At 36.0% G+C, this 14,439-nt stretch overlaps 1 protein-coding gene across 1 annotated transcript; it reads left to right on the top strand.

Moving 5' to 3' along the window:
- Positions 1-1,008: 1,008 nt before the first annotated feature.
- LOC135698149 (keratin, type II cytoskeletal 1-like) lies at positions 1,009-14,090 on the top strand. Its single transcript, XM_065218045.1, has 5 exons — positions 1,009-1,236; positions 1,339-1,350; positions 13,365-13,490; positions 13,673-13,943; positions 14,014-14,090. Exons 1-5 carry the CDS (start codon positions 1,146-1,148, stop codon positions 14,024-14,026), a joined length of 513 nt encoding a protein of 170 aa, XP_065074117.1. The 5' UTR covers positions 1,009-1,145; the 3' UTR covers positions 14,027-14,090.
- The last annotated feature ends 349 nt before the right edge of the window (positions 14,091-14,439 follow it).

The raw sequence follows: 14,439 nt of genomic DNA, 5'->3' as shown, positions 1-14,439 counted from the left end.
ATGCATATATTTTTTTTGTTTTAATTTAATTCGGTTAACCGAAGAATTATTTAAAAAAAGTATGCGATACAATTCTACAAAATGCAAAGCGTGTTAATTCAAGATATATCGGTAATCGTATACCAAAATTGTCGATAACATTTGACAGTTGTTAGAATTCCTGTGTTGCTAATTTCTCGGTAAACTGAACTGTTGCCGGTATTTTTAACAAAATCTCAGCTGTGTGATTCTCGGCAAAATAATTTAACGTCCTCGGTGAAATAAATTAACTATATTGAAATTTTTGTCCTAAAAAATTTAGGAAACGGTTCGTTTTATTCGACACAGAAAATAATCGATTTTATGTCAACTAATGCATAACTTATACATTGATAACAAGAAACGGAAACTCTACCTTACGACATCCATCTTCTATATTAGATTATACTGCAAACATGTTTGCCGGCTATATAAATCAACAATCAACACACTGTTTACACATTCTTGGTCAAGAACTGCTTGGATTTCCCCAACGATTTCCCTCATAAAACATTATTTATCCATCAATGCCATCTCGTGAAGCGGTAGCTCATCCAAAACCTTCCATGAGTCACAATCTCAACAAACATCCGCCACTCTCGTTGGTCAAAGCCCTGTATGCACCCGATTAGTAAATTTCAAGGTCCCTAGATCACTGCCCAACCGTTCAACTTGTTCGATCGAAACGTGTGAAAAGTGTCGTACGCATCATTCAACCGAAAAAGCGAAAAGAGACGTCAGACCCTACCCCCAATATCTCGTTCATTCACTTTTGCCTCATACCTAGCACCAAACTGTATAGGAACCATTCGTCTCAACTGATCTCAGCCAACCGTGAACATAATTTCATATTGACAAAGATCGTGTTGGTCGTTTTCTTGAGCGGTAAACCTCGTGGCGGTGCCATCGTGGCTTAGCTTCGGATGCTGTGGGCTTGTTAAAAACTATGATTTTATTATCATTTTGAAATAGTCAATCTTGTGTCGCGGAGTTCGTTGTATCGTGGTCGTGAGTCTGACGGTTTTCTGAGCTATTGTTTGTTCTGCGATACTTGACCTACGTGAACATCGGGTGTGCGTACACTTGAGTTGCGAATATTTGAATCGTTCATATAGAGTGCGGGGATCATGAAGATTTTAGTGGTTTTAACAACTCTGCTGGTGGGCTGTTTAGCTGCCCCGCAGGTTTTCTATCCTGCAGTAGGATTACACCCGAAAGGTATACACTCGCGTTACTGGGCGATCTAATAAATTCGACACGTGTTTTAATTTTTTTTTCTTACATGTGCTATCATCAAATGCTGCTATCTTGGTACATAAGCTTTTCGTAAAGGTGATTATAAAGTTTGTGAAGATCGTGTGTAAAAAAGTGCTTGTAGTTATAATTAAATATTTCTTTCTTTCTTTTCGTTTAATTAACTGTTTCAATTCGGTGCCGGGATCGGATATGCTGGGATTAATGAACAACAGCATTTAGAAGAGGTATGTATGCTTAACCTAACTAATTTTTTAATCGTTGAAGATATTTAACGTCAAATATCAGACTTAAAGTGACTTAAGATAGATGAGGAGATGAAAGTACAAAGTTCATTGTTCCAATTCAATTTTGAGGAAGGCTCGAATCGGGTTGATCATCTCCTATAACAAACTCCTCTGTTGGGGAGGGATGGTGAGGGGTATTTTAAGGATTAATTTAATTACAGGCACGCATATAAATAGTGTATGTGAAATAGTGGAATAAGTGCTCCAATGAGGGAATGGTGACATTGGCCAAGGGTGATAAGTAGGGACAATTCCGTAAAATTTATTGAAAATGATGAAAGTTAATCAAGAACTCTTTTGTGTGCGATGTTTTTTTTTTTTTTTGTATGATAATGAAGTTTACTGGGTTGGGCACAACGAATGTGACCTATCGTTATTAATTTTCTATGGCTACAATTTCTATAATTATTAGTCTGGTAAACTTGTTTATTGATTTTTTTTCTGTTAAATTATTCAAAGTAAATGATATAATTGATATAATACAAAAAAAAAATAACCTCAAGGCTGATTTGATGGATGCATCCGCTGTGTGGTGGCATAATAGCTGGTAAATGGTCGGTGTAAGAATAAATAAGATTACAACTTCTCTCTGTCAGACAATATTAGTCACGTCAGATGTGTTTCATTTAGGCGAATGAGTAAGAATGCCAGAAAAGAAGACATTTAAAATGTTGAGCGAATATTTATTCTTATCATATAATATAAATCATTTCAAGTACCGTAATCCAGGGGCAAAATGATCACTAGGGGGAAATTTATCATAATGCCATGCGTATTAGGCTGACTCGTAGGTGATAGATATCAAGTAAAATCTTGATTGTATTTCGTCAAGGGACCCTAGTATGTAATAAAACAGTTAGTTTACCGTAACAAAAAAGTTTATTAGGTTACGTAGATTTCATTTTAATGTAGTGGATGATCAAAAGCATACAATATTAGCATTCAAACAAGTGATCATAGGGCTGCATAGTTGTCAATAGCTTGAAAGTGGTATTTATGACAACATTATCAATGAAATCGAATAATAATATAAATATCGGTTAAAATTTTCAAAAATCATGAATTTAATTTAATTTAATCTATATTTTTTAGCGTGAACTGCCGCAAATCTCTTTTGGCATTTCTGCTGAAAATATACCTCGCACATAAATTTTAGCACCTAATTATCGCGTCACCTTTCATATAGACCAATCTTCATTGATCGATTCTCTTCATCGACTCTCTTTTTCGTTAATAACTTGGCTGAACTCATATTTCCGGCTAATTTTTCTACATAGTCTGTTAAAAGAAAGTATTATTAAGCGTATTGGTGAATAAGAACAGCTGAACATGTTTTTGGAGTCGGGTTATTAACGAATTAGTGAGGTGATCAATGTAGCTTGGTCTATTTGGAAAGTGACGCGAGAATTCGGAATCAGGGAACCCAAATTTATTAAGCATATTTGCTGCACTGATGCAAATAGACCTGACAATTTCATAAGGCTCGACTTTTGAACAACATATATGAATTTCATAAGCCTGACTTATGAATGATTTTCGGGTAACATGAGGTAGCTCTTATACGCCTTTAACCAATTCATTCTCCCAACCGTTGAAAGACGAACGGTCAACACACGAGCCCCCTAACCTCAACGTCCATTCTTCGGTTCCAGTCATATATTAATGTACTGGAAAATTATTTAAGATGTTGACCGATTTTACCCCATATCGACTTTTCTAAATTTGAGATGTCATTTTGGCGGGTATTAGTACCACGCTTGTCACAAATCAATTGTAGAAACTTATATACGACTTATTTCAGTCATAAAAAAGTTGCTGTAACTTATTGTGATGAAAGTGTGCTACTCGGGTAGTTTCTATTTTGACATAGTTGTTCAGATGAATAATACCGATTGGATGAGAAACAATACAGTTTAATATTCTCTCATCAGGCAGCACTAGAGTTAAATTTCACTGCAAATTGCTTGTCCTTGCTGCAATAAATCGAAGTCAAACTTCATTTCTGACAATGCTGATTTCTTTCCGATGGGCACATCGATGAACAATTTGGATATTTTCTAAAGCATTCGGACGATAATAAACAATCTGTTTATTCCTATATCAACTTTCAGCTTGACAGCTTAGCCCAACTAACGAAAGTCGTTAACTAAGTGGGCTATGGGAAAGTTGATTGTATATATTGTCCGTGTAAAAGCTACCGCCAGGTGTCACATCTGTTCGGGAAAGGAGGAAGAACATTTATTACCTGGTAATTTTGAAGTAAACTCCAAGAGGATAGTGAGGAAATTTCCAGGAGAATTTCAAAGAATCTGTGAGAAGAACTCTAAGAGATGGTTCCCAAAAATAACTAAAACTCCACAAAAGATGCAACCTATGAAAAGTCCCAAAGAAATCCTGACAAAAACTTTTAACGAATAAAGACTTAAATTTCAAGATAATTGTGAAATTCGAAAGGAATCTGAATCTGAAGTTGAATCGATTCTATGGAATTCTAGCGAGAATTTAATAATCTCGATAGTATCAAGGTGAGGATATTTTGCTGTAATTTTGAGTTGAATTTTAAGGAAGTTTAAACTCACAACATCTGAGGATAGTGTCATGGCCATGGGAGTGCTGAGGAGAATTCAACTGAAATATTTATTACGAAGTTTTGAGAAAATTAGAACGGGAATTTTAGACATTTTTTTTCTTCCTTTATTTAGGAGATTAAATAAAGGAAGAAGAAAAAAAGACATAGACATATAAAACGACATTTTATTGAAAACCCGAAAGGATTTTTTTTAATTTAGAGGGAACAGACAATAGAAAAGCGAAATGATGAGAATTCCAAGGAAATCCAAATCCAATGGTATAGTCCCAACAGAATTCTGATGAGATATCAAAATGAATCTAAGTCTGAATCTGATAGATGCAAAGGAGTTAGAAAGCAAATTACAATACGGAGGATACGTTCTTGTGAATTACGTGGAAGATTCCTAGAGACTTCCATGAAAAATATCAACGAATTTATTGAAACATTCCAAGGATACTTTTGAACAGTGGAACAAGAACAAAAAAAAGAGCATTTCAGGCGAATGTAAACAGAACACTTAAGGAGTAAGTAGTAACGTGTGATTCTAGCCAGCATACGGAAAAGTTCTGTGGAAAATACAAAGTTAATTTTGGGCATATTGACTGAAATTTCAAAACACATTAAGCATATTTGAAATGTTTGCGGGCATACATTCCACATCCTGAAAGCATTCCACATTGGTCTAAATCATGTTCAAGATAAGTTTTTTATTCAAATTTTTCATCACAAGTATACATTTAAGTATTGAAATTAACTTTTTGTGAAAACAATTTTGATTTATAATAAAATTATGAGGTTTAAGGCTTCACCATGAAAACCCTTTGGTCTATTTTAAACACGTCTCAAATAGAACTTTATGTACACACTTAATCGCATATTCGATTTTCGGTACTTTAGTAAGCATACTACACCCGGCAAAACTATTAAATTTCAAAATATTCGCCATTTTTCCATGTGGAAATTCCACAGATGTTAATAGAGAGCAATTTTAGTCCACTCGTATATTGTGTGGCAAGCCTACGAAAGTCTAAAATCCTAGGAAATTCCAATTTTAAAATTCCCTCCACAATACCGCCAATCGAACTCTCTCCTTTCACGGACTTTGTTGAGCTTATTCGATAAAACTATACATCAAGAATTGGTTTTCAAAGGACGTATCTGCTTAAGGTGATACGGCACGTCATGTAACAATAGCTGTCCCCACAATCATTAAATAAACGTTCAAACACAAACAAATATTCAAACATCAATTTGTGGAAACTCTTAGCTCGCCCACGTAAACTAACAACACCATCAGAAACGATACTGTTTCCCCGACAAGATAGAGTTTCGAAAAATTTACATTTGAATCTTTCTATACAAAAGCAGATACGTCCTTTTGAAAAATCATCGATGAAGCCACTGCTTTTTTTTTTCCTTTGGTTTGTTTTTTCCGTCGATCTTGTTTTCCGTGCTGAGCACCAATGCTACCGACGTGCCAGGAAGGCAGCTCCCACACCTGGACCCTACCTATCGACCCATCAACTCATGAACCGGGGACTAACGGCTTTACTTCCCATCAAGCATGGGAAAATTCATTCACTCGCGCGAGCACCACAGAATCAAAATAGCCATCCTCACCTACAAACAGATTGCCGAACGAGTGTAAATTCTTCCAACCAAGTGACTCTGCAGCTCGACTCAGAACTGACAGCAGTAGAAGGAAAGAAGGATAAACTGAAAGGCAGCCGAACAATTTTCTCTAGCGAGGGAGAACCAGATTGAATGCGTAACATCCGAATGCTAACGATGTAAATAGCCGAGTCTGATAATTTTTGGCTCATTGATTTAAATCAGTTGAATTGGCCACAGCAGTTTTATGTTATTTGCGTGACACTTATGTTTCTGTGTTACAGTATGACAGCTTTCTCTCTATTAATAGCGATTTAAATGTGTTAATGTATGTTTAAAGCTAGAAAATAAAAAGTGATTCTTTCTGCAAAATTCTCATTCAGCTCACTCAGCAGAATGCAATCGTAAAAGGCTCAGCATGGAAAAAATAATAAGAGAGGAATCATCCACACTACTACACTCAGAATCATTCATGCTCAGCTGTCTGTTTTGTTCAATTCTGCGTTCATCGAAGAAAATAGAAGCAATGCGAATACGAACGAAATCAGTGCGGCTCGCACAAGCTGCTGTTCGTTTCTGATGTTGTATGCGTGTGAGTGAGTAGTGAATGCAAAACGGAACGATTTTTCCCATGCTTGCTTCCCATCCGAAGGAAGGCGTGATCAGAGATGTTATGCCTCAGAACATCCCGGCGGCGCCGACTGGTATTGAACCCAGGCCTGCTGGGGTGAGAGGTAATCACGCTTACCACTACACCACCGGCGCCGTTTAAGCCAAGCTACTGCTTATTAGCATTTAAAATCAATCCTGAAGCCACTGCTTATTAGCATTGCAAACTAACGCAACGTGGGGGATAGGTAAACAATTGTCGGTCTGTCGTACAGTATCAAACATCATCACATAAAATATTTTCCGCATTTTTCGATTCCAACACAGATCATCTTTTCATGTGGCTTGTCTTCAGATGAATTCTTTCGTACATAATATAACGGCGAATTCTTCAGCACACTCTGGTCTGCTCTGGAATAATAAAAAACCGGTTCCATAGTTACATAGGGTAAACGCTCCTATAGTTATGGCACGTTAGAAGCGTTTGTTCCTATAGGTGCTTATGGAGACTTCATAAGCAACTATAGGAACAAACGCTTCTAACGTACCACAACTATGAGAGCGTTTACCCTATATCTAGGAAGTTACATCGCTAATGTATTTCTACACTCAAAAAATTTATCACATATCTAACGGATGAAATCCATGTGAATTTCACATAGCAGCAAATCCCACCACAAAATCACATGAATATTATGAGGCCGATGAGATTCATTTGCGAAATCAAATAAATTTAATGGGATCGCATAAATGTTATGTGAAATTCAGATGAATTCCATTAATTTTGATTATGGATGAAAATCATGTGCATTTCTAATGGAAGGTACATGCAAACTTTTTTCGGTGTAGTACACAGAACATCAATGATTGACAGTTCAGCCTTCTTTCTTTTCCTGATCTATAACGTTTCTGTTGAAACAATTGTCTACTCTCAACATGCAACTTGAGTATTCTAAGAGCACTTCTATAAATGTGAGTTTAATGATTTACGTGTAAATCATTGCATTACTTTCGGGGAGGGGATGGTCGAAGGTTACAACACATCTAAATCTCAATTCTAGATGCTATAAAAATCTCACACTAGCGAATCAATCTTCGAAAAATCATCTTTCATTTCTCGCATCTACTTGCATCGCGCTTCATCTTTTTGCAGGAAATCTTCAAAATAGACATAAATCTTCCTTCTATCTACTCAGCGTGCCTGCAGCTAGCCACAGCAAAACACAATCTTTTCTGCATCGTAGATAGAGTCGTCCCCCTCGGGGAGGGTAGGTTGTAACAATTGCCTCTGTCTAATTCAGTGACAAAACAACATTTATGGCATTTTAAAATTATTTCAAAGTTTAATAATTTGTTTTTTTTTTCTTTTTAAATTGATTTGATAAGGCTCAATCGAATTAACTGTATAGAGCTGAGGATTCTTGTTCGCTATACAAAACATCGTAAAACTATAGTGAAGAGGTACAACACAATAGATTCTTTATCTTCCGTTATCTAATAAACCTACTCCATCAGAACGGAATCCGCTTCCAGTGGTTTCATTGTAAGGTATTTTCGTTAACGGCGGGTAGAGCGCATTCAGTGCAGCAATGGACGCAAAAAGTGGTCATCACTCATACACTCATCACTAAACGGTTGCTTTCCAAAGTCGACCGAAAAAACTGCTTATGAAGAGCAATGAGCCACACAATGGTTGCTGCCGAGTAAATAGACGGTTGCGCGACACACATCGAGAGTGGCCTGTTTCTGTCGAGAACTCAGTGAACACTGACTTTATTAAATTTTTCATTTTAAAATTATTTCTTTCTGCAATTTCATCATTCACCATTCACCATTCAATTTTATTACATCGAGAGTGCTAATCTTTAATAACATTTAGATGATATTTAGATAGACTGAATTGCAATGAGCACTCCTACATAGAATTTTGAATGAAAATCACGGCCTGCTATCACGGCCAATAGAGTTTTCTCTGGCCTTACTGTGTTTTTACCATACATAAATGCTTAAAAAGTCTGTCACAGTCAAAGAAAATGACTGCTAAAATATTGTCTGTCGTCAGTCAAATTTTACGGTCACAGTCACTCAACCATAGGTAGTGTGATCACGTTGCCAGATAAATGTTCAAATAAGTTGGTCCAGTTTTGTGAAATCGCTGGTAGAAAGTCACTCCAAAACTGCTTGACAAAGTGGTCAATTCAATGTGATTTTATTGACGTTTGACTTAGTTTCATGCTCGAAGATGTCTTAAAAAGTGATGAATTTTAAAGTATTTGTTCTACGAACTTTCCACCAATATGATTTAAAAATGTGTAATCTACGGCATAATGTTCCTTATACTGTTATACTTAAAATTTCGTTCCAAAATAGTTTTCATGTAGATTCCATAGATTGAGAGATAAAAATCAGAAAAGAGGGCGTAGTAGCTAAAATTCTAGATTGACAGAACATATGCCGTTTTAGTTTGGTGAACCAGGTTCGAAACTGGGTTATGCTGGGTTTAGACTACGCAAGTCAAATGATCCACTCAGTTGAATTCAATTGGATTGAAAAGTTGAGCCTGGTTCAACTTTTTTCAATTCAAGTGAGTTGATCAAGTCAGTTGAATGGCATGGTTTACACGTTCAATTCGCGTTCAAGTCAGTTGAATTTAACTGACTTGATCATTTGACTTGCCCTGTCTAAACCAAGCTATAGTTTCTTCAAACTATCACTCTCGCGGTGAACTGAAATATTGCGTGCATGTGTAGGTGTGACTTAAAATAGCAAAGTCAAAAAGGCAGTGACAGCTAGCTGCCAAGGGATTCTTCAACATCAGTTTTCATTTTAAATATTGCGCATTTTGCACCTTACTGGACTCCGCACTTTGAAAGTGCGGGGATGAAATAAGTGCGGGCCATGCGTATGACAGATAGAGTTGTCAAAGTGACAGTTATGCTTATCCGAAGTGAATACAAAAACATTGTTTTGATTTCAAGATCTTACACTCTCATTGCATTCTACTCGAAAACGTGTAAAAATAATTTTGCAAAATATTTGCAATTTTGCAAACAATTCTAAATTACTTATTTGTGAACAATTATATGGTTTTCCAAGTATGAATTAGATTGAAAATGATTTTGAGATGTGTTTAAATTCAAATGGTACACCTTTTTTGTTCCCAAATGTGTTAAACTCAATAGCGTTCTAGGCGTGAAATAACCAAGCATTCAAGCATTGATTCAATATTTTCTGTCTGACTAATTTTGTTGTTTTTTTGCATTTTTGACTTTTACCCCTACCATACGTTTTGAATGAATGCGTGAAACTGATGAACTATGATAACTGATGATTTTTTTTATTTAAGGCAGAGGTTGGCAGACATACTTTTAATTATTATTTGGCTATGAGGTAGTTAAAAGTGTTATTTTAGTTATGTTTAGTTGCCTGTATTATCCTCGGAATAAATCGCGAACTCGAATGTCGGTCTATTTTGATGTCGACGTCGATGGTAATCAACAACATAAAACAATTGTTCCTTCAATTAGGGCCGGTATTAAAATTTAATCCTAGCTCTAGCAAACCACCATAAGATTCGGAGGGCATATTTCATACATCCATAATATTTGAAAATGCCTCAGTTACATAAATAAAAGATCCAAATTCAGAAGATTTTTTGTTTGCTTCTTTATTAAAGAGACTTTCAGCCCTAGGCTGGTTCGTCTCTAACTTTCAACTGTTGAAAATGCATTCCAAATGATTTCATATGAATTCTTTGCGCTGCATACATATTTAAAGTAGAGTAAATTTCTATTCGATATAAACGGAGCATGATATATCATACATAATTAAATTATATGTCATTTAAAGTTATAAGAAATTTAATGAAATATTACAAATATTGTATGCACTCGTCCATCTTTGAGAGCAATATTTCTTGCTATCGTGATAAAAAATACAAATTTACACGCATGGATGCTTACATAACCAGTAATATACAGATAATTTCTACTGTATAGCCTATTCAGCTATAAAGCAAATAAATAATTTTCCAGCAATAAATCACAATTCTAATGAAGTTTGTACCCGAAAAAGCGGGAAACACGGAAGGTCATACCAAACAAAATGTGTAGAAGGTATTTCAATGAATCTAATGAATAAGTTTAAGATACCGTAGTCCGGGGCCAAATTGATAACCGGCCTGAAATTGATCTTTATGGGTTACGTTTTTTGTTATTGCTTAGAAAATTTTTGGTAATTGATATAAAGAGAAATATTGATAGCATTTCATCATCCAATCCAATTATTACTTTGACTAGTTTCTCAAAACAAAACAAAATAGATTTTACTGCATAAATTTCAATTTACTTTAATTGACGTTCAATGACATCCCATATCAGCGTTCAGAGGGTCAGAGGGTTGCAATGCTTGTGATGTGATGTGATGTGAATAGAACCCACCATCAGTGCAAGGATTACCTATGACTGCAGATACTTCACTGATTGTAAAGTTCTGCCTGATGGTTTGTTGCAGCAGGGTGAATCAACTTCATTGAAGACCTTTGGAAGACAAACGACAAGATGTACGTCTATCAACACGTGACAAGGGACTGGCAAATCCACGAACCCTTGTCCAGTCTACAAATCCTTTGAAACAATTAGGCTGCCCCCCCCCCCCCCTCAAACCCAGTATATAATAATGTTTGATTAATTAAATGTATTCAAAAAAGGGTTGTTAAGAGAGAACAATCTTCAACTGGAACGTACAATCAATATATCCGGGAGCGCATACCCGATGCTTAATTTTCTCTAGTCATTTTTAAACAATCCAGCGAATCCAACCACACAATAACTAAATATCACTTTTCATCTTCATGTCACTCTGTGCACAAAAGCAATGGACACCGCAAAACCTGATAATAGATCAGCGCGGTCGAGTCACACTCTCAACAAAGGGAGCGAGAACACACCAGGCACCTAAGCAACAGGGGGAAAACATCAGCACAAATCATTCTAAATCGAATTATCGCGTCCGGGACACAAAACTATTCAAATGCGAGCACCGAAAAACTACACGGCAGCACATAGATAGCCCGAGCTCTAAAAGAAAAAAAAAGGCACGCAGTGGAGCAAAAACACACAACCGTTCTCGGACGCTTCTCAAAGCGGACTGAGAGGGTTGCAACGCTTGTTGTCATTAACTTGAAAGTGGTATTTTTATTAAACTAAGTGTCACTGAATAGAATTATTAAAAAAATATCAATTAAATGTTTTCAATATTGATAGATCAATGCACAGTGGTCCTGGAATGCAAGTAAAGAGGAAAGAAATGTTGATCCGGAAATTGCAACTTAACCAGCATAGTATCTTGTGTGAAGTCTTATAGTGAAGTTGCTTAAAATATGGCTAACATGATGATGAAAGTATCAAATACGATGGTGCTTAAAATGACACTATTAAAAATATAACTTTTTCATTTTTGGTTACATCTTGATGGAACCATCTACAATTAAAATTAAAATAAAAACATTGCGGAAGACATTGTTATTATTATTATTTTTTAGTTTTTATGATTGACGATAGTGCGTCCCTAAAAAAATCGCTTCAATAAAATAACTCTCTTATTTAAATTTATGCGCAAAAAGTACCTTCTACAACTTATTTAACACATCAATAACCATATTGTTGCTTACCGAAGTGCCTCGTTTAATCCTTTAATAAAAAAGTTACGACCAACTTTCTCCAAAAATAAAGTAATTTTCAATTGTTGATATCTCCAGTTAGGTGAAGGACGGGGATACACTTCCCGAGCAGGAACGAATATCTCGATACCTCGAATTGATATGCATGAGGCTGACATAAGATGTAAAATACCAAAATATAATACCAAAAAAATGATCCCACAATACCATTTCAATACTAAATTATGATAATGCAATACAAAAAAAAAAAAAAAACACACAGGTATTCTTTTCGTATCCACATATCAGTTTTTTGTTATTTACAAAGTATTTTGCATTTATTTTTACTGAAAATGAACTCAGCTACAACTTTGTTTTCAAAAATAAGAAAGTTAGTTTTAAAATATCAATTAATTTGAGATTCACCCTAATATTTACTACCAACAACAAAAGGGGACTTTTAAAGCACAAAAACTTCACCAAAGATACCAAACGTCTAAATATTAAAGCAAATTTCCTCATAATTTCTTAAGCACTCATTACAATTACCTTTACTTATCCAAAGCTAAGTAAATAATAATAATAATAATGCGATAATTTTGTAAGCTTTGGCTGCGATAAAAAGTGCTACATCGTTTGAAAAAAGTAATAACCATGATGGTCCTACCTCTTACCCCTACAACAATTTGAGCTGGACGATTTATCTTTTAGATAAGGGAGAGTATGGCTTCGGCACTTCTTTTTACCTATTATCGTCAGAGGGTAAACGAAGTCTTAGGACGCCGATTTTTTGCATGATGGTGCATCACATTGCAGAGCATCGTTCTGCAGAAAAATTTAAAAACACTTTAAAACTTAACCTCCTGACAATTATAGTTAAAGCAATTACCGAAGCCGCCATTTGCCCTAATTAAGTTTAAACCAAGATTAACCAGATTAGCAAATAAAACCATGAAATCACAAGTTTTAGAAATTCACTGAACGGTTTTGGATTGGTATATGATATAAACAAAATCTTTAAATCTATAAACACTAGGCTAGTTGATATCCCTCTCATTCACATAAAGCATAATGGTATCTCAATTCGCAACGTGAATAGGCAATCTCTGGAGGTAACATTTTGAGAATTTTCTATTTAAGCTCCAGTCGAGCACCGAAAAAACTCCAGCGAATTGAGTTAATTCAGTGCACATGAAAGTTTGATACATTTCTTAGATAACCGGTATCTTACAAATAGAAACCGTTTCGAGCGGAACCGTGTCTAGCAAACTAGTTCATAACCTTGCGCTATTTGGCATCAGCCTTTACTTTTTAAACACCAACTAACCGTAATTTCGAAAATGTTTCCTTCTAGGATTCTTTCCGGTGGCAGTTCCAATTGCAGTAGCACCAATCGTACCAGTGCCAGTAGCTCACGTAGTGCCGATTGGAGTGGCACCGGTAGCACCAATCGCACCATTCGGATTGGGAAGAGGAGCAGGTAAGATACAACACTTTTAATCGCGATCAAGGTGAACTTTTGACCGTCACAACTGAGTGGCACATATCAGACAATGTTTTTATACAAGAGGTTGCACGCTTGGTTTTATGAAACGTAAAGGATTGTTATGTAACATATTTCGCCCAACTGATGATTAAATCATTGTACTTTCCAAACTGTAGCATTTGGAGGCAGCAACGCTCAGGCACAATCGGCCTCGTTCAGCATAGGACCCGGTGGTATTACCGGTTCGTTCAGTAAATCAGCAGCCAATGCGAATTCGTTTGGCGGTGGTGGCTTTGGAGGGGCCGGTGCATCTGCTAGTGCCGCTGCCGAATCTGAATCGTATGGAGGAGGTTATGGTGGCTATGGAGACTATGGCGGCTATGGAGGATCAGCTTCCAGTGCACAAGCGTCAGCAAATTCGTATGGAGGAGGCGGTGGCTTGTTGCCGTGAGTTTATATTTGAATTTTGTTAGCAGTCAGTGACTAATCAATGCGACCTATTATCAAATCATTGCAGATTTTTCGGATGAATAATTAACAGGCTCCGATAGACGTGTATGTGAATGTTACTAACCAGTGAAACTGAAGGCTATTTAATTGTGACAATATATTAATAAGTAATGTAAAATGTATTGATGTGCAGTATGCATTGAATAGAGAAATCTCCAAATTCGATACATTTCCCAGCTTATCCGGTTATGTTAGCTATTTTAATGTTGTTAGTATGCATGTTTCAACAGGTCATAGACGACGAACACATTAGGTATTTAATTAACGGAAAATTCTACGGGTTCGCGGTAAAAACAACATATAAGATTAATTACAAATTCAGTTTCTCATTTTTGCAAGACTATAAGAGAATCTTACATGTGCCGATTAAGTGTGAATATAAATTAACATAAATATAATTGGTGAATGCGCGTTCTCCTGTTCCATGTTTAAA

This window comes from Ochlerotatus camptorhynchus, unplaced genomic scaffold, assembly GCF_037179485.1.
Source record: "Ochlerotatus camptorhynchus isolate MF236.1 unplaced genomic scaffold, CSIRO-AGI_Acam_v1.1 ptg000008l, whole genome shotgun sequence".
NCBI lineage: Eukaryota > Metazoa > Arthropoda > Insecta > Diptera > Culicidae > Ochlerotatus > Ochlerotatus camptorhynchus.
This window is presented reverse-complemented; position numbering and strand designations above follow the sequence as displayed.

Bases quoted from the DNA above. Each gene is read 5' to 3' on its own strand.
- LOC135698149 (XM_065218045.1), top strand. From the start codon at position 1,146: ATGAAGATTTTAGTGGTTTTAACAACTCTGCTGGTGGGCTGTTTAGCT. The intron at 13,491-13,672 runs GTAAGATACAAC...TCCAAACTGTAG, and splicing joins CGGATTGGGAAGAGGAGCAG to CATTTGGAGGCAGCAACGCT.